The 19,967-nt window shown below is 42.0% G+C and overlaps 1 protein-coding gene across 13 annotated transcripts in view; it reads right to left on the reverse strand.

The window, feature by feature from the left end:
- The window catches only part of Mast4 (microtubule associated serine/threonine kinase family member 4), a 602,614-nt gene that overhangs the window by 265,305 nt on the left and 317,342 nt on the right, over positions 1 to 19,967 (reverse strand). For 7 of the 13 annotated variants that reach the window (XM_017315530.1, XM_017315528.1, XM_017315532.1 and 4 more), the window contains one exon: positions 9,415 to 9,450. The exons of the other annotated variants lie outside the window; for them this stretch is intronic. In XM_017315530.1, coding sequence (XP_017171019.1) covers positions 9,415 to 9,450 — 36 coding nt within the window. The remainder of the gene's footprint in view (positions 1 to 9,414; positions 9,451 to 19,967) is intronic. 13 annotated transcript variants of the gene reach the window in all.

Genomic DNA, 19,967 nt, shown 5'->3' on the forward strand with positions numbered 1-19,967 from the left:
GGACCCCTCCCTATACTTTATAGTTTAAACATTTTCATTTTTTATGTATTTTGCCTGTATGTATGCCCATCTATGCACCATGCACATGCTCAGTTCCTACAAAGAGTAGAAGGCATGGCAGCCTTTAGTTGGGAACTGTCATGGGAGCTGGAAATTTAACCAAGCTTCTCTTGAAAAGCAGCCTCATGGGACCCTCCTCCATCTCAGGTTTCCAGCTTGTCCCAGAGATTACCCCTGTCCCCAATTTCTGTTCTCTCTCCCAACCCTCTCTCATCCCTTTTATCCCCAAACCTGATCCCCATCTGTTCGCCTCCTCACCCCCCTCCTGCCCAGATCCCTCCCCTCCATCTACCTCCGATGTCTATTTTATTTCCTCTCTGAGTGAGACTCAAGCACCATCCCTCGGGCCCTCCTTGTTAGTTTATTTGGGTCTTTAGATTGTAGCATGGTTGTCCTGTACTTTATAGCTAAAGTATACTTTAAAATGAGTATATACCATGTGTGTCTTTCTGGGTCTGAGTTACCTCAACTCAGGATGATATTTTCGAGTTCCATTCATTTGCCTGCAAGTTTCTTGGTGTCTTTGTTTTTAATAGCTGAGTAAATGTACCACATTTCCTTTATCCATTCTTCAGTTCAGAGACTTCTAGGTTGTTTCCAGTTTCTGGCTATTATGAATAAAGCTGCTATGAACATAGTTGAGTGTCTTTGTGGAATGGTGGAGAATCTTTTGGTTATATGCCCAGAAGTGGTATAGCTGGCTGTTGAGATAGAAATATTCCCAATTTTCTGAGAAACCAACAAATTGATTTCCAAAGTGGTTGTACAAGTTTGCACTCTTGCCGGCAATGGAAAGTTTCCCCTTGTTCCACATCCTCTAAAACATGTGATGTCACCTGAGTTTTTGATCTTAGACATTCTGATGAGTCTAAGGTGGACTCTCACAGTTGTTTTGATTTGATTTTCCCTAGCTGAGACTCCTAGCAGCTGTGAATATGGAGACTGGAAGTGGCTACCTCCTGTAGCCAGGCAGGATATACAGTAGAATGAGGGGGGACCACAACCCATCCACAAAACCTTCAACTCAAAATTTGTCCTGCCTATAGGATGTGCAGAGATAAAGATGGAGCATTGGTTGGGTGAATGATCAACTAATGACTGGCCCAACTTGAGACCCATCCCATAGGAGAGAGCCAACCCCTGAAACGATTAATGGTACCCTGCTATGATTGCAGGCAGGAGCCTGGCATAGCTGTCTTCTGAGAGGTTTCTCCAGCAGCTGATGGAAGCAGATGCAGACACCCACAGCCAAACATTAGGCAGACTTTGGGGAGTCTCATGGAAGAGTGGGATATAGGATTGAGAGAGCTGGAAGGGTCAAGGACACCACACAACTAATCTGGGCCCATGGGGACTCACAAAGACTGAACCACCAACCAAAGAGCACGCAGGAGCTGGAGCTAGGCTCCCTACACGTTTGTAGCAGATCTGCAACCTGGTCTTCATGTGGGTTCCCCTAACAACTGGAACAGAGGATGTCCTTGACTTGTCTGCCTTTGGATCTCCTTCTTGTCTGGCCTCAGTGGGAGAGAATGCACTTAGTCCTGTTGAGACTTGAAGGGCTAGGGAGGGTTGGTACCCATGGGGGCTTTCTTTTCTCTGAGGAGAGGGGAGAGGTTAGTGGGGGAGGACCTTGTGAGGGTGAGACTGGAGGGAGGGGGTGAGGCTGAGATCAGGATGTAAAGTGAATGAATGAATGAATGAATGAATACTACCTCATTTCCTAAATTTAGGTCTATTAACATTAGAAGAACCCAAAGGCAACATTCCTCAAAGCACCAAAACACAGTTGTGAAAGCTACACCTCTGCTTTAATTAATTTTTATTAACTTATTATTTATATGTATAAGCTTGTCTAGATATATGTCTATGTACCATGTGCATGCCTGGTGCCCACAGAGGCTAAATGCCACAGACAGTTGTGCAGAGAGCAGCCAGTGAGCCTTCCCCCCACCCCCACAGGTCTGCTTTTAAAACGTTCTTTATCCCCAAATGATCAGGGAATTCTAAGTGCATTTCTGTCTGCCTTTATTTTCTAGGACCTCTATACTAATCATCTGTAGGAGTGACAAAAAAAATTATTTAAATTAACATTTTCTATAAGGAACAATTAGCACCCATTAAAATGGTACCCAAGCACTATTTCCACTCAAAAGACAGGCCACAATAACTGTTACGTACATATCCACTCACTCTCCAAAATGGTTCCTAGAAATGCTTCCAGGTTGAAATTACTTTCCTCTTTGAAAGGATCAGAAGAGTTCAAAGAGGTCAAGACATACAAACTCTTCTGAAATTAGCTATTTCGACGAACTAGCCAGGTGCTGGTTCCTCAGCCATCTCTGCCGTGTCGGCTCATCAGCCTCCCATCAGATGAGGCCGGGGGAGAGGCAGCAACAGGGACACAGCAGAAGGACCAGGTGGCTCGGTTTTTAAACCCCTGTCACATACTGGTCATTGCAGGATTAAAGGGCTTCTTGGTGATGGGAAAACAGCTAGCTCTTTTCTGATAGGCTTTTGCTTCCTTTGGCTGCTGGTGGGTTGGGGAGCCAAAGAGTAATTCCTTTGCCTCCAAGGCCAAGTTTTACCAGCCCCCACATTCATATTGAAATATACGACTGTGTCCTCCGGTGTGCAGGCCAGTGGGCAAGGTCATACATCCCGACTGCTGATTCTACAGCAGCCACAAATGTGTAAGAGTATCCGAGCCCAGTCCATCAACATTCACACCACACAGGGATGTGCAAGCATCAGGTACCGTTAGAGGTAACATGTGGAACCTTTGGGGTTTCAGGATGATGCACATACAGTACCTCAATAATAAGTTTATGGGGTGACAGCTAAAAGCAAGTCCCTACTTCAGAAAGAATGTACAGTCCACCAAAGCACTACTTCCCTGAACATTTTTTCCTCTAGCACGCCCCTCCCCCTTTAAAGAATGCCACAGAGTGTTAGCCTGCATTTCCAAGGCTCTTGCTGCCAGTATCTGGCCCTATTGTCTTTGGTTGACCCCCGAAGAGGCTCCCTAACATTAATGCACCCCAAGAGAACAATTCTTTGTGCCAGGCTCATGTTGAGTATGGAAGCCTTCAATTACCTGGCATTTCTTTTAATCAGTGGTCCTGCTCTGGCGATCCTTTTCCAAAGCCATCTGCCTTGGCAGACATCAATGCAAGGACTCTGAAAACCCCACTTTTTCACTGTGGCCCTCAATGGGGAGCAATGCACTTCAAAGTGTGTTAAGCTCCTATGGTTCCGGTGCCCAGAATAGCTTGCTCAGAGTCTTCATTGTTCGAGCTTCCGGGAGACCTGGCCATGTAGGAGATGAAAGGATACTTCTGAAAGACCCTTGTGAAAGAAAATGTTTGTTCACTCAGAGTGTGCCCACAAACGTGATCTTACGTTCCACAGCTGGAAGCCCGAGAAGATGAAAATGTGGGGGACCTAACAGAAGTGGTGAGAACCTGGTCAGATAAATGGGAGGTTGGGGACACTGCCATCCTAAATTGGATAATGCTGAGGTACCCTCCCTTCTGGTGAATATTCTACTCATTCTCACACATTTTTTCTACACTTCAGAACGGTATTAAAGAGAAATGCTTTGACTCTTTTTGTTTTGTTCACCACTGAATACAACTGCAACTATATTTAAAATATCTTTACTTTCTATCTCTTTGACACATTCACTTTTGAAGTCTTCTATTCATCCATTTCAATAGCCCTATCTCTTCTTGGCAATAGTATATTGGCCTTTAACAAACGGAATACTGAGATGGGAGCTCTCTCCTGCTATTTTTTTTTTCACTGCAAGAAGTTCTTTTAGTCATTAGAATTTGAATGCTAGCAGAAATGACAGGAGAAAACAGAAGAGAGTGACATTTAAACATTCACACGGATAAAGATATTGTGACGATTAATAGTGAGAGATCAAATTTAAAGTGTCATTTTAAAACTTGGTCCTTTGACACGGCTTAACCTAAATGCTAAATGCAGCTGGAGACACATGTCACCAGCTCACAATAGGTTTCCCAAATGATGGAGGCAGCTAGTCTGCCTTAAGGCAGAGAGAATAAGGGTCACCAACTACTGACCCAGTGGCTTCATCCAAATAAATGGAGCAGTCTGGACTCATTTCTTAGTGGCCAGAAGACCTGCCAGCAGGCAAGACAAGCATTCAGATGACAATTATAGCTGATTTACAGTTTCTCCATTGAGCCAAGAGACAGGGGAGGTCCCTGCTCTTGAAAGAACTGATCTCTCTGGGGGAAATGCCATTGAACTCCAGCCTCAACACAGCTGTTTAAAATGTAGGCAATATGGAAGTCAACACTGTTGCGTCAATAGTTTTGACCTCCTGTGTACAGGAGGCTTGGCATTTTCTTGTAGTGGACTAAGATGAAATAAAATAGGAGGATGGTGGCATTTCGTTTTGCAGCAATTTAAGATGATGCCAAACACATGAGTGCAACAGTTAACAAAGGAAGCATTTTATAACAATTGGATTTGATTAAAACCACGTCAAGTGAAGTCATGGTTGCAGGCAACCACTGCAAACCCTAAACCCGTAACTAATGCATGTAAACTCTGTCTCTTAGCTTTGTTTTGCTTTATTTCATTTCATTTCATTTCATTTCATTTCATTTCATTTCACTTTATTTTATTTTCTTTTGAAAGTACAACGTCACATGGATTATTTCCACGCAACCAGATGTGGGTTAAGAATGCTTATGAACGGAGAAGGAAGACGGCTCAGTGATTAAGAGCACTGGCCCCTCCTACAGATCCCTAGGGTCAGTAGCCAGCACCCACAGCACTTACAGCAGCCTGTATCTTCATTTCTAATAGATTCATCTCCTTATTCTGTCCTCGGAAGACATGGCACACGTATGGTACACAGGCACACATGCAAGCAAAACACCCCTGTGCATAAATTAAAAAGTTAAGAAATGCCTATGAATAAAGGAGTTCTGATTGCTCTTTAGGTCAGAAAGATTCCCCTGGCCTTAGGCTATCGTTTTGAACACAACACCTAAAAGGCTTTGGAGGGACAGTTTCCACTTCTGGTCAGCCAGCACCAACTTCATTTGCTTAGTATCTGTATGCTAAACTCTAAGGCGGTAAATAGAACTTTTGCTCATTTTTCTGAATCAACACAGGTAGGGCTGGAGATGCAGCTCAACTGGTAGAGTGCTTGCCTAGTGCACACAAAGTCTGTGTATGATGATGAGGGCCATGGGGACCTGATGCCTATAACAACGGTCCTCAGGTGATGGAGGAGCAGGCAAGGGATCAAAAGTTCAAGGCCGTGCTCAGTTACACAATAGCAAGTCCAAGGTCAGTCTGGACTATATGAGACCGTGCCAGAAGAAGAGTCAGGGGCAAGAAGATGGTTCAGTAGAGAAATGTGCTTGCTGATGAAGCCTGGCAGCCTCAGGCCAATCTGAGAACACACTAACTAAATGTGGACACAGAGAAGAGACTCTGATACACTCTGATTTACACACGCACACACATACACACACACACAAGTATTCTTAGTGAAGTCAAATAAAATAGATTGATCAGTGTGCATGATTCTTTCTACTCACTGCTACAGCTTAAGATCACTAATAGTGTTTCTAACTCTCATGAGCATTCGTTTTATTACTCAGGGGTGTACATCTTTCCGAACAATCATTTTGTATGCAGCCATCATTAGGTGACGTGTCACCCCTTGCACCACTGCAACAAGTACTGTTTTGTGCCTTTAGAAATTAAGTACGCTTGGTATTGCAAACTTTATATGCCCCAGTACAGGGGAATGCCAGGGCCAAGAAGCGGGAGTGGGTGGGTAGCGGAGCAGGGCGGAGGGAGTGTATAGGGAACTTTCGGGCTAGCACTTGAAATGTATATAAAGAGAATATCTAATAAAAAATAAATAATAAAAAAAAAAGAAATTAAGTACGCCTCAGCCACAGCAATGCCTGTGGCCGCGCCTTCACCTATGCCAAGGCCAGGTCACAGGTGACTTTTCAGGTTCATTCGTTTAAAAAGGATGTTCCCTGCCCTAGTTTAAAGGTTCCTATCTCTTAGTGACTGGGTACCCCTGGGACAAACTGAAGACTTAAATGCTTAAACTGTCAGGAAGGAAACTCATCTTCATTGTAGTTAATCTTAGACTGTGTCCTTCACGGTTGCTTTGAAACTAAGATTTCCAATTTCTAAGATTCTGTCTACATCCTAAACAGGATTTTACTTTAAGATAATAATGTAGAATTTCTGTACACATGTAATTACATCTGACATCCACTCTAATTATCTCCTTTTATATTTCCCACTATCATCTCTGTCAGTTGGGACGTTGATTGTTACCTGAGAGTGGAGGAGAATGGTTCATACGGAACATGGCAAGTCTTTAATTTAACACTGTTTGTTTGCATCATTTGCCAGTCTTTGCATATTTCATGGCTGACTCTTGGCTTTCGAGAGGCTCATCTTGCTTTCCTGCCTTATAAATACCATTTTCGTGATGCTAGTTATGTTTTCACTACTACTCAGCAGAAAATCTTATTCATTTTGGCCCATCTGTCCTTTAAATCTCACTTGCCACACATCACCGAAAGCATTCTTGCTCTTTAGCAAAAACAAACTGAAACAAACAACAAAACAAAACAACAAAACTGTTCTGAAAACAACACTCTGCCTATCTCAACCATGACATCCGGTTACGTTAGAAAAAGGAAGCCCCATGGTTCTCAGCTCAGTGCTAACTAATGGAGAATAAAATGGTAGGGATAAGTACGGAGAAAACAAACTGCCATCGGGATGGTTCCAAAGAAGTCCTGGAAGGGAAGAAATAATCTTATTGCCTTCTTTAGAATAAGTGGCTTCTGTTTATCAAAGATCATAGAGAAGGTTTCAACTTTTACCACCTATGGGTCTGCTCTGAATAACCTAACGTCTCTCTCTTTTCTAAGTTGCCATCCATATTACATAAATGTATATGCAGAAGTTGCCTTCCCAATCCAGTTCTTAAAATGAAGCTAACATTAAAATGAATGCAGACTTGGATTATATCTATGATAAAACCGATGCTTACCTTATCATTATTTTAATAATGACTATGCCAAACCTAATGATATTTTCTACTTAATCAAGTAAACATAGCTAGAATCTACCTGGACATGTCCCTCTCCTTTTATAGAAACAATACAGACATCATCCTTATTTGCATATACATTACTGTGTGAGCTAATAGTTCCATTAGTTTAATAACAGCAGATTTTTTTGTTGTTGTTTGCTTGTAATTTTCCCCCTTAGTCTTGGTTTCCCTCTGTAGTTCTGGAAGGCCTGGAACTCTGTGTAAATGAGGCTGCCATCAGACTCATAGAGATTCATCTGCCTCTGCCTCTGCTCCCCAAATACTGGGATTAAAAGGTGTATGCCACCATACTTAGAAAAAACAGGCAACTTTATTGACTAACTCTAGTATTTAAAATGTTTTTAAGATCTTAAGAACATTTTTATGGGCGTGTATATGTACACACATGCGTGGGTACCCAAAGGTGTCAGAGGAGGACATCTGTCTTTTGAAGCTGCAGTTACAGGAATCTGGGTGTTGAGACCTGAATATAGCCTTCAGCTTGAAGCAGCAAATGCTCTTAACTACTGAGTCATTTCTTATGCTCCTCAAATTCTTTTTAAAAACAAAAATTATTTATTACCTTAACATGGTGTCAACAAAACTTTTCAAAAAGCAATTAAGAATGTCAGTGAATGCATTAAGCCAATATCATGAACTACAAAAGTCAAGAACTGTCTTAAGTAATGCAAATATTTAGACAATTTTCCCCAAAACTTCTAGTATGAGAGTTTACAAAATCCATGAAATGTTCCACGTGAAGCTTTAAAAAACTGAAATGATAAAATATTCTAAGAAAACTGTTTTTTTTAGGCACTTTAGAGGTCACTCATTAGCCTCTTCATCGAGTCTACAATCTGCAGGTAGGTGAAGTAGAGGGGTCTTTGTGGTTTGTATGAAATTCCAATCATTTATAAATTGCAGGCACTAAAAGCTTCAAACACATGAGTTTTAATGTAATGATCTAATTCTCTGATGGATTAAAATGTCCTATCTCCTTATTTTTTGCAGCTTGGAGGGATTGAGAGGGTATCATGAGAAAAACAAAATCACATTTAAAGAATCATAAAGGATGGAAGAAATAATTCCAATTATTAGCATCAAGTAAAATAACCCACTACACTGAGGTTTGTTTTTTGTTGTTGTTGTTTTGTTTTGGTTTGTTTGTTTGTTTGTTTTTTTTTGATGCTATCCACTGTGTTTTATTGCCTTTCAGATTTAGAACATTTGTGAACTGGGCACGGGGACACACACCTTTTATCCTAGCACTCTTGGATCTCTGTGAGTTCAAAGCCAGACTGCTCTACATAGTGAGTTCTAGGCTAGTCAGAGCTACAGAGTGAGAACCTGTCTCAAAAAAAAAAAAAAAAAAAAGTAAGTAGGCAAATAAATAAATAAAAAGAAAGAAATAAAAAAATCAAACATTTATAATACAACTTCTTCCCAATTTTAAATTGTAACTTAGTCTGAATAGAAAATTCAAAACAACTGTGATGCATATCAATATGAAGGTAGTTAAAGATAACTTACCATATATTACCAGTCCCTTGTGGTTTCAGTACAAAGAGGAATCAGAAAATGCAGACCAGAGGTAGGTCCAAACACACTTGTCATCCCTCCTTGTGACACATGAAACATGTCAGCCCCATGAAAAGTCAGCTGGAACTTAGGTCATGGGCCATGAGCAAGAAAACAGGATCCTACCTCATGTCACATGCAACAGTGAAAACCAGAGGAAGAGTTGAACTTTTTTAATAAGATAAAAATATTTAAGATAATTTCTTATGATCTTGAGGTAAGCACACCAGGCTGAGCACAACAGAAATCTCAGAAGTCAAAATGGGAAAAGAGATATTTGATTAAATAATTATCAATTTTCATTTGACAAAAGACATTATACACAGGAGGGAAATCACAGAGATATTTTCACACATGTAACAAACATTAACACCTTTAAGAACTGAGCTCCTAGAATCTGAAGATGGAAAGATGGGCTATGGAGATGAGATGAAATGAAGAGAAAAGAAACTCAAACAGACATCAGATACACGAGAGCAGACTCAGTATTAGTGGCAGAAGAGAAAATGAAAAATCGATCATGAGAGACAGGGAGGCTGGCAAGAACTCATGGGGTGGGGGCATCCAGGGTTGGAGAGAAGGTGGGAAATGGGAGGTGGCTTGCTAGTCCTTTGAGTAATCTAGCAATATCTATTAAAATTTAAAAACACACATACCGTTTGACCAAGCAATTCCACTTCTGGGAATCTACCCTATAGGGAAAAAAGGACCAGTACATAAGTGTGTTAAGTACATAGATGTTCATTGAAGCATTGTTGCTGTGCACTAGGGCTGGCAAAGGCAGTACTGAATATAAAATGAATGTCTATCAATAGAGAAATGAAACTGCCACATGGCTATCATGCTTAACATTATATACTATTCAAATGGATGGGATAGCATCGTCTTGATCAAGTTGGAAACTTGATAAGGTGAGAAACATGGACAGGAGAGTAAATGTCTAGCATTCTTGCTGAGGCGGGTTACAGTGTATGTGAACACTCTCTCCTGGGTTTAAAGTGAGGAACAGAAGCACACAGTGCAACCTGACATGTGTCACATGAGTGATAAATGGAGACAGGGTTTGGGTCTGGATTGGGGGCGGGGGGCTCGTTGGTTAGGATGAGCACAGTTATGACACAGCAGCCTACATTAGTAGAAGTATTCCAGGGCATCTGTGTTTGGTAAACTCAGTGAACAAATGATTCCTTGTCATGCTCATCTCACTTGTATTAATCCTTGGTGGTTTGCCAACGTCTACCTTTTCCCCTGTCTCTTCTATGTACATTCCATAGTTCCACTGTACTCCATTTCCAGGAACTCCTAGCCCGTTTCTAAACCACTGCTCTATGGGAAACAATTCTAAGTCACACAACACGGTGACAATTCTTCAGGTAGTCATAGTTTTTGCTTTGAAGGTCCTGACCCCCTGGTTACAGTTGGTGTGAAACCTGGGCTTTCCAGTCACCAGAGCCAGTCAGCTTTCTTTGTCATTGAAACACTTTGGGCTAGGGTTTCTACTAGTTGCAATCAAAAGCTGACCAATCTATAAAATCCTCAATGGATATTACCATGTTCATACAGAATTGTTTTCTGAAAGGAACTAACTCAAATGTCCCAAATTTCTATCATTTATTCAAGGTACCCTCATATTCAGTTTCCTTTGTTTGGTAACACTTGGGAAATTTTTCTGGAAACAAAAAATCCTTAATGGAGATCCTCCAACTAACACTTGGTTGCCCAGGGTAAGTTCCTAGGCACGATTCAATGCAACTCTCCTAGAGGCATTGGGTTGTGAAATCTCAGAGCAGTTCATCATCTCTCACTCCCATTCCACTGTGGCTTCTGTCTGTCCATCCTTCTCTGCTCCCCGATTTCCAACATGTTGAGCATGAATATTAGGGATGGTGGTCTTCATGTACAATGTAGGACATTCAACTTCATTCTTGGCTCTCCTTTACTAGAAAAGAAAATCCCTGGCCACCTCCAATGATTAGGACAACCAAAGATATCTTTAGACATTGTCAAATGTCTCCAGTGTGTTCTGCAGCACAGCCTTTCTGGGCATCTTCCTAGGCTAGTGATCTCTGTCCAATTTTCCTCTTTCACCATCTCTTATCATGGAGGATGAACTTTCTTGCTGTCCTTCTTTCTGGAAAAAAAAAAGGCTACTTCCTTCTGATTGTAGATTCTAATCATTGCTTGATCTGTTCCAAGAACTGCCCTCCCAGGCATTCCCCTTGCATTTCTCTGACAGTGATTTTTCTGACAAAGTATGTGCTCATGTCTATCACTGACTCCCTAGCTGAGGCCCTAGGATCCTGGGTCACTGGTTTCATTCATACCATGTGAAGGGAGTTACATCCCCACTTCTCCATGATAACATGTCATTCTCTCTTATCCATATCTAGGACTAGACTTACTTATCTTAGACAGACTCATCCCAGCTCCTCAAATTTACCTATGTAGCCTCCATGAAATTTCAGGAAGAAAAACAAAACAAAACTCATGGGTTTTCTTTTAGAAGTAGACACACTGCTTCTAAAGTTTAAGAACCCCAAGCAGCTAAAAAACAATTTGGAAATGCATAAAGTTGAAAAATCAGCAACAATATCAACAAGATTCACTATCAAGCCATGATCAAGGCAACGTGATACTGACATAAGGACAAACAGATCAATGAAACAAAGAAGAAAACATGTTAACAGACACTCACATGAAGGGACAATGGAGTTTTCCGAAAAACACACAGCATGTCAATGGACAAAGAATAATCTATTCAATAAATGGCACCAGAAGTGTTGGATGTTTATATGGAAAAATAGGAGCTTTCATTCACATCTCATTCAATGTGTAAAAATCAACTCAAAATTAAGCACAGATCTAAACATATAAAAGTTCTGGAAATCAGAGAGGGAGGCTTTTGTTACCTTAGATTATGAAGACTTCTTAGACTTAACACCAAAGCATTGAAAAACAAACTAACAGGCCATCAGAACTCAAAATATGTACTCTTCTAATTATAAAGAGAATAAAAACCTACAGGCTGGGAGACTACATTTATAGAGATCCTACATGTTGTACCCAAAATGGTTGCAACTTGGGATGTTTCAGATTGTTGAGTATTTTAGGTTTGGGGTTTCTGGATTAGAATGTAGCAGACTTATTTAAAGGCCAAAAATTATCAGCTTCCCAAGAATCATCAGGGAGTGAATGGATAATCAGATAGTGACATTGCCATGCAACGGAATATTACCTAGCAATATAAAGAATTAGTAGAAACATATGCAACATCTGTTAGAACGTGGGTGTACTACAAAATAGTCATATTAAGTGAAGAGAGTCAGACCAAAAAGGGGTGGGTGGTGAAGGAGGGATGTTACTTAGAGTGTCAGTTCACTTAACATTTTTAAAGTGAACCTACTCTCTAGGGGTGGGAAGCATCTACAGTTGCCTGGCTGGGTTACACTGGTGGTCGGAGTAATACAGATAGAAGGAACCTCACAGGGACGATGGGAGGCCCACACTCCTGCTGTTGCTGCTGCTGGTTGCACTTGCATGCTTCGTTTCTGTACTTTTTTTTTTTTTTTTTTGGTTTTTCGAGATAGGGTTTCCCTGTGTAGCCCTGGCTGTCCTGGAACTCACTCTGTAGACCAGGCTGGCCTCGAACTCAGAAATCCACCTGCCTCTGCCTCCCGAGTGCTGGGATTAAAGGGAAAGAACAAAACCCTTCAAATGTGCTGGTGCCCCTCTCACCAATTTGCGTCTTATAGAGCTAGTGAAAGGCATATCTTCTGGACCTTCCCATTGTGGACAATTATGCTTTACACAATATATCCACTCTAGCATTGCAATTTCCCTAAGTCTTAAAATCCCTTCATCAACACTAAGCCACGGAATATCAGGCATCTCCAAGTCACTTTTGATAAACACCTCAGCCAACCATTCAAACAAACTTTTGACACCTTTTTTAACTATGCGAGCTTCCGTATTAAACCTAGAATCTCTACTCAGAGGACCCATGTCAATAAACTCAGCCTGCTCTAGTTTTATGTTCCTTCCACCCTTATCCCAAACCCTTAAAATCCATTCCCACACATATTCACCAGGTTTCTGCTTGAATGAATTAGCAAACTCATGCCACCACTTCCCGGCTCATTTCTGTACTTTTAATTTTGCAGTAGATATAGAGTCTCATGCATGTAAGGCAAAGCAAACTACCACTGAGCATCCACACAACCCCAAATGTAGACTAGAAACTATGAACACTTTCTTGTATTTGAACTAGGTCTCAATAAAAGTGAGAGTGCAAGTATGTAAAAGCAAGTTTTATTTCCCTATAGTAATTGATGCCTCTGAGGCTTACTGCCTCCATCTGGGCCTAGTCCTGGAAGCTTCTAGCCTCAGTACAATCTAATCTACACCTAGTCATTTTTCAGCATCTGAGACTTACTGCTGAATAAGCTCATCTTTTTCTAGTTCTTTCTGAACTCTTGCTGCTGGTGGTTCAACCCAGCTGTGGCTCAAAACTCCTCTCCAAGCTGACTTATTCAAATTGGATTCTCTTGACTGAATTGCTCTGCGTGGCTGCATACTGACTTTGGCAATATGTTCTAATCTTCTCTGTCTTCACCTGTGTCTAGCTTGTTCTCTCTCTCTGCAACCTGTCTCTGTTCAACTGCCCCAGTAAAATTGCCTCCTCCTTTTTCTTTTCTTCCTCTGCCCTACTACCTTTGTGTTGCCTCTTTCCTCTCTCTTCTTGTGAGAGTTGGGCATATTCTATTCTGTCAAATCTTTCTCTGATTCATCACTTTGTCTGCCACTCAATTAGACATCACTTTCAAATATGGGTGCTTCCATCTATAATCTAACTTTACCTTCAATGCTTGAGATTGAAGGTGTGGACTAAGGGTATGTCTGTATTCCATCCAGAGTAGCCACAAATTGCTGGATTAACACTTCGCTACAGAGTAAACCTGTAGATAGGTTGGTAGATCACTATGGGGTAGTAGACCACATAGGGGTGACCCTACGGGGTAACCATGTTTTTGAGACAGCTGAAGTTGGCTCACGCTGCATTGGATTCCAGAAAAAGAAGCAATTGGAGAGATGGGCTGTTTTAAAATTCTGTTAATAGCTCCAGAGCAACAGAGCTCTCAGTTCTTTGGTGCATGACATAATGCAGCATAGATGCCCTACAGTGGTAGATGTGGTGTGCACTAGTATGTAGAATGACTTGGCAGAGCCTCTGGAAGTGCTAAGCAAAGATATTTGCAATGATTCTCATCTTAAAAATATGCACAGATGAGCTAGGTATAGTGACACACATCTCTAATCCCAGCACATGCGAGGCAGAGGCAGGCAAATCTCTTAGTGCAAGGCCAGCCTGATCTACAGAGTGAGTTCCAGGACATTGAGGGCTGTTACACAGAGAAACCCTGTCTTGAAAAGGAAAGTGGGTAATGCGGAAAGGGGAGAGATTTGTAAAGGTGGGACTAGGAGGAGAGAGGAGAGGAAGGGGGAGGGGCGTTAGAATGTGGGATGTGAATAAATAAAGAAATTTTTGAGGACAACCACTGCCATTTCTATTCTAGGTTCCTTACAATGTATAATGTAACTACCTGGAGCAAAATACACAGGGAACAGGAGGAAAGATGGAAACTAAACAGACCTGATGTCAAAATAAGGAGCCTGAATTCTCAAGGATAATAATTAAGTTGTGTATTTTACCCAAAGTTTATGTCCATGATTCCACCAGAATCAACTACATTAACATACAAATAATACCTCAGAATGCCAGCACGGTTCCCCTAAGACATGAAACTTGCGTAGCAGTCTATTACTTCATCCCAGCGTGTGATGTCAAGTGCAGTTTTCAAATACCCTTCCGCTCTTCCAAGTGCTCTGTAGCCCACCAGAATTGGTTTTAACATTTAAACTAATTTACCCTAGACACAGAAAGGAGGGGGAAAAAAAACCTTTTGCTTATTCTTTCACAGGGTTGACTCTTGATTTGTTACGATCCTAATGACTGCTTTGTACCCTGAACTACAAACTCCTTGGTGAACACACTCATGTGACACTGTAAATAAATATGAGCACTTGTAGCTTCAGCAAGGAGGCCAAGGGGAACAGAGATAAGGAGACACACACAACTCTCATTCTTCCATCCCCCCACTCCCACTCCTGTCATCCTGTGCCCACCCAGAGGTAGGTGACCATCACCTGAAGATACACAGTGTCGCTTATTCACAGTGGCCACACTTGTGGAAGTTGCGCAGTGCCTGCCGAGTGCTTTTAAAAAGTGCCCTCTTACGTTGCTTAAAAAATAAATCTCAGGGGTTGCTGAGATGGCTCAGCAGATAAGAGCACTGACTGCTCTTCCGAAGGTCCTACGTTCAAATTCCAGCAACCACATGGTGGCTCACAACTATCCATAATGAAATCGGATGCCCTCTTCTGGTGTGTCTGAAGACAGCTACAATGTACTTACATATAACAATAAATAAATCTTTAAAAAAAATAAAAATAACAAAAAATAAATAAATCTCAATGCTAACCCCTGCCTCTACGCTGACTTGTCTCATTAAAAATGTATCCACCACTAAAGGCTGCCACCATGGAAATCCATGTGTAAGGGAGCTGGGACTCAGCACTGGGTGTCTCAGCAAAGCTAATGCTATGGATCTCTCTGACACACTGAAGGTTAGTAATCGGTTCTCCCTGTGCAATATGGGTACAAAGGACATCCTACATTTTTTTTCCTTCTTCTTTTCTTAGGCAGGGTTTTACACAGCCCTGGCTGTCCATGAACTCAGCAAAGGATGACAGAGGACATCCTATCCTCTTGTCTCCATCTTCCTAAGGATTGAGGTTGTATGGTGCTGGAGACTGGACAGAGACAATGCTGTCAGCCAACTGGTCTACCAACTGAGCAATCCCCAGAGTTTAACAGTTTAACATAACAGGTTTGGTTTGGTGTGCATCTCTCTCTCTCTCTCTCTCTCTCTCTCTCTCTCTCTCTTTGTGTGTGTGTGTGTGTGTGTGTGTGTGCATATGTGTTTTAAAAAAGCAAGAATATTTCCATGAAAGTAACTACGAGATACTCAAATACTATATTACTATGTTACAGGCATTTCAAAAAACATTTCCCTAAATTCTATACACACATCTAAATTTATTACTAGAATTTCCAACCTAGGGACTGGAGGCATACCAGCTCAGCTGGTAAAGAGCTTGCTCTGTAAGCATAGAAACTTGAGTTCATGTCACCAGCACTCACATAAAAGCCTAAAGCAGTATTGGGCACCTGTATTCCCAGCACTGGTTAGTGGATCTGAGGGCCTTGCTGACTAGCCAGCCCAGAGATCTCTATGTGTTCCATTTTCAATAAGAGAATCTTGTCTCAAAAAATAAGGAAAAGTCTGAGAGAAAAAAGCTTTCCATGTATCTCTGGTCTATATATACATGTTCTCTCTGTCTCTCTCTGTCTCTCTCTGTCTCTCTGTCTCTGTCTGTCTCTCTGTCTCTGTCTTTGTCTCTCTGTCTCTCAGTCTCTGTCTCTGTCTCTCTGTCTCTCTCTCTCTCACACACACACACCCAGTATCCCATGTATAAAAATGCATGCACTCACAGATACACATAAAGACTTTTCATTCTAAGATATTAAAAAAATACTTCCTATGTGAGATGCTATCTATTTATATCTATATGGTAATCAAATTTATATGGTAGATCAAACCTTTTCTTCTCACTTATGTTATGCCTATCTGTGCAGAATTTCCTAATGATAGAAAATGTTCTCTGGGAAAATGTTGTGGGAGGGGAATCCAGGCCTGGAGGGCCTCTAGGAAGGAGTGTGGAGTAATAAGGGCTCCGTGGGCATGCCTTACATTCTAGTGTGTAAGTACAAGAATGGCCTCAGTTTCACCCAGAAGAAGTGACTTTGCATAACAATAGGTTAAAAGACAAAGTAGGTATAGACTTATGAAAAAAAAAAATCCCAGCCAAATCTCAGAGGAGACTACACAAAAGAAGAGAAAGAAACCCCCAAAGTACTTGATTTTCCCTGGCCATCACAGAGAATAAGGAACAAGGATTTGAAGCCTCCTCAAGAGACACTCACAGTCATGAGGGAAGCCCGCTTCTCCCTGGCTCCTGCCTGTGCATCCAAGGGCCTAATTTGCTTCTACACAATGGGGTAAAGGAGAACAATAGTGAATTCAGAGGACTGCTCACATGTCTAGTGAGATGATGACTATATACAGGGGCTGCCAGTTACCACAGCTGGACACTAGATCCCCGACTGGGGCAGCTAGCGCTGACCTCGCTATCAGTCTGGGGTACACTTTGTTCCTGGTGGATGCTGGATGCTTTCCCTCAGCTGCAGGAGGAAGTGGAAACTTTTAAGAACTTGTCTGACACTCCGGAATATTCCAAATGGGTGAAGGGGGCGTGCTGTGAAGCTTACCCATTGCTTGGTCCACAGAGTGGAGTTAGATGTCAAGCTTTATACATACAGAACAAATATCTATGGTCTGGCTAAGACTCAAGCATGCTGGCCTCAAGATCAAAAGATCACACCGCAGTCCTTGGTAGTTGGGTACCCCAAATTCTGCTCATGTTTCAGAATCAATTTTACTGGTTGAGCCCAACAGGCCCCTGACCTTCTACATTGTTAGTTCATCACTGATCAAAAAAAAAGCAAGTTTAAATAAAGTTTCTCTCAGAGATTTCCCCAGCTTTGGATCCTATGACTCAATGTTTCCATTTTTCTCAACACTTATCTGTCTCACACCACAGTTCAAAGAAGTGACCTCAAAATGTCCTGTGGAGGAACTGATTATTCCGGGAAAGGAGCCACTAAGCACTGGGGCTCCCACATTCTGGTGACAATAATGGCAGTGTGTCTGTCTCCATTATACAGACAGAAGCCTCTGGTTATCCAGGTTGACCAATGCAAGTACAGTATAAGTCCTACCCAAATCCACGAGTCTCTCGGCCTGCTCTCAGAAATCTAACAAAACAGGCTCTCAGAAAATGCTTACTAAAATGATGTGGCTTTAGGAGTACTTCCTCAGGGCTGGAGAGTTGGTGAAGAGCACTTGTGTTCTTAGGAAAGACCTGAGATCAGTTCCTGGCACCCACACAGAGGTCCACAACCACCTGGAACTCCTGTCCCAGGGAATCTGATGCCCTCTTCTGTCCTCCATGGGCACCAGACACGGGCATATACACAGGCATATAGGCAAAACACTCATACACATAAAAAATAAAATAAGGCTTTTGAAGAGGAGGAGGAGGAGGAGGAGGAAGAGGGAAAAAGAGGAGGAGGAAGAGGAGGAGGGGGAGGGGGAGGAGGAGGAGGAGGAGGGGGGAGGGGGAGGAGGAGGAGGAGGAGGAGGAGGGGAGAGGGAGGAGGAGGAGGAGGGGAGAGGGAGGAGGAGGAAAGGATTACTTCTGCTACCTACTTGGTAGATTTTTGGCTAACCCAACAGCTACATATAAATTAAATTACAAATCTAAGGAGGGGCATAGTGTCCACACTTCAGTCTTCATTCTCCTTGAGTTTCATGTGTTTAGCAAATTATATCTTATATCTTGGGTATCCTAGGTTTGGGGCTAATATCCACTTATCAGTGAATACATATTGTGTGAGTTTCTTTGTGAATGTGTTACCTCACTCAGGATGATGCCCTCCAGGTCCATCCATTTGGCTAGGAATTTCATAAATTCACTCTTTTTAATAGCTGAGTAGTACTCCATTGTGTAGATGTACCACATTTTCTGTATCCATTCCTCTGTTGAGGGGCATCTAGGTTCTTTCCAGCTTCTGGCTATTATAAATAAGGCTGCTATGAACATAGTGGAGCATGTGTCCTTCTTACCTGTTGGGGCATCTTCTGGATATATGCCCAGGAGAGGTATTGCTGGATCCTCCGGTAGTACTATGTCCAGTTTTCTGAGGAACCGCCAGACTGATTTCCAGAGTGGTTGTACAAGCCTGCACTCCCACCAACAATGGAGGAGTGTTCCTCTTTCTCCACATCCTCGCCAGCATCTGCTGTCACCTGAATTTTTGATCTTAGCCATTCTGACTGGTGTGAGGTGGAATCTCAGGGTTGTTTTGATTTGCATTTCCCTGATGATTAAGGATGTTGAACATTTTTTCAAGTGCTTCTCTGCCATTCGGTATTCCTCAGGTGAGAATTCTTTGTTCAGTTCTGAGCCCCATTTTTTAATGGGGTTATTTGATTTTCTGAAGTCCACCTTCTTGAGTTCTTTATATATGTTGGATATTAGTCCCCTATCTGATTTAGGATAGGTAAAGATCCTTTCCCAATCTGTTGGTGGTCTTTTTGTCTTATTGACGGTGTCTTTTGCCTTGCAGAAACTTTGGAGTTTCATTAGGTCCCATTTGTCGATTCTTGATCTTACAGCACAAGCCATTGCTGTTCTGTTCAGGAATTTTTCCCCTGTGCCCATATCTTCAAGGCTTTTCCCCACTTTCTCCTCTATAAGTTTCAGTGTCTCTGGTTTTATGTGAAGTTCCTTGATCCTACAGAGACGGAGTTTGGAGCTGAGATGAAAGGATGGACCATGTAGAGACTGCCATAGCCAGGGATCCACCCCATAATCAGCATCCAAACGCTGACACCATTGCATACACTAGCAAGATTTTATTGAAAGGACGCAGATGTAGCTGTCTCTTGTGAGACTATGCCGGGGCCCAGCAAACACAGAAGTGGATGCTCACAGTCAGCTAATGGATGGATCATAGGGCTCCCAATGGAGGAGCTAGAGAAAGTAGCCAAGGAGCTAAAGGGATCTGCAACCCTATAGGTGGAACAACATTATGAGCTAACCAGTACCCCGGAGCTCTTGACTCTAGCTGCATATATATCAAAAGATGGCCTAGTCGGCCATCACTGGAAAGAGAGGCCCATTGGACTTGCAAACTTTATATGCCCCAGTACAGGGGAATACCAGGGCCAAAAAGGGGGAGTGGGTGGGCAGGGGAGTGGGGGTGGGTGGATATGGGGGACTTTTGGTATAGCATTGGAAATGTAAATGAGTTAAATACCTAATAAAAAATGGGAAAAAAAAATTAAATTACATTGGGCTTGTTATATTTCCCAATACTTAACAAATACACAGCACATAGGTATGCCAGGCAGAATCACAAACACTTTACAAATTCACACTCTGAACAATTCCAGGATGGAATAAT

The sequence above is a fragment of the Mus musculus genome, chromosome 13, assembly GCF_000001635.26.
Source record: "Mus musculus strain C57BL/6J chromosome 13, GRCm38.p6 C57BL/6J".
NCBI lineage: Eukaryota > Metazoa > Chordata > Mammalia > Rodentia > Muridae > Mus > Mus musculus.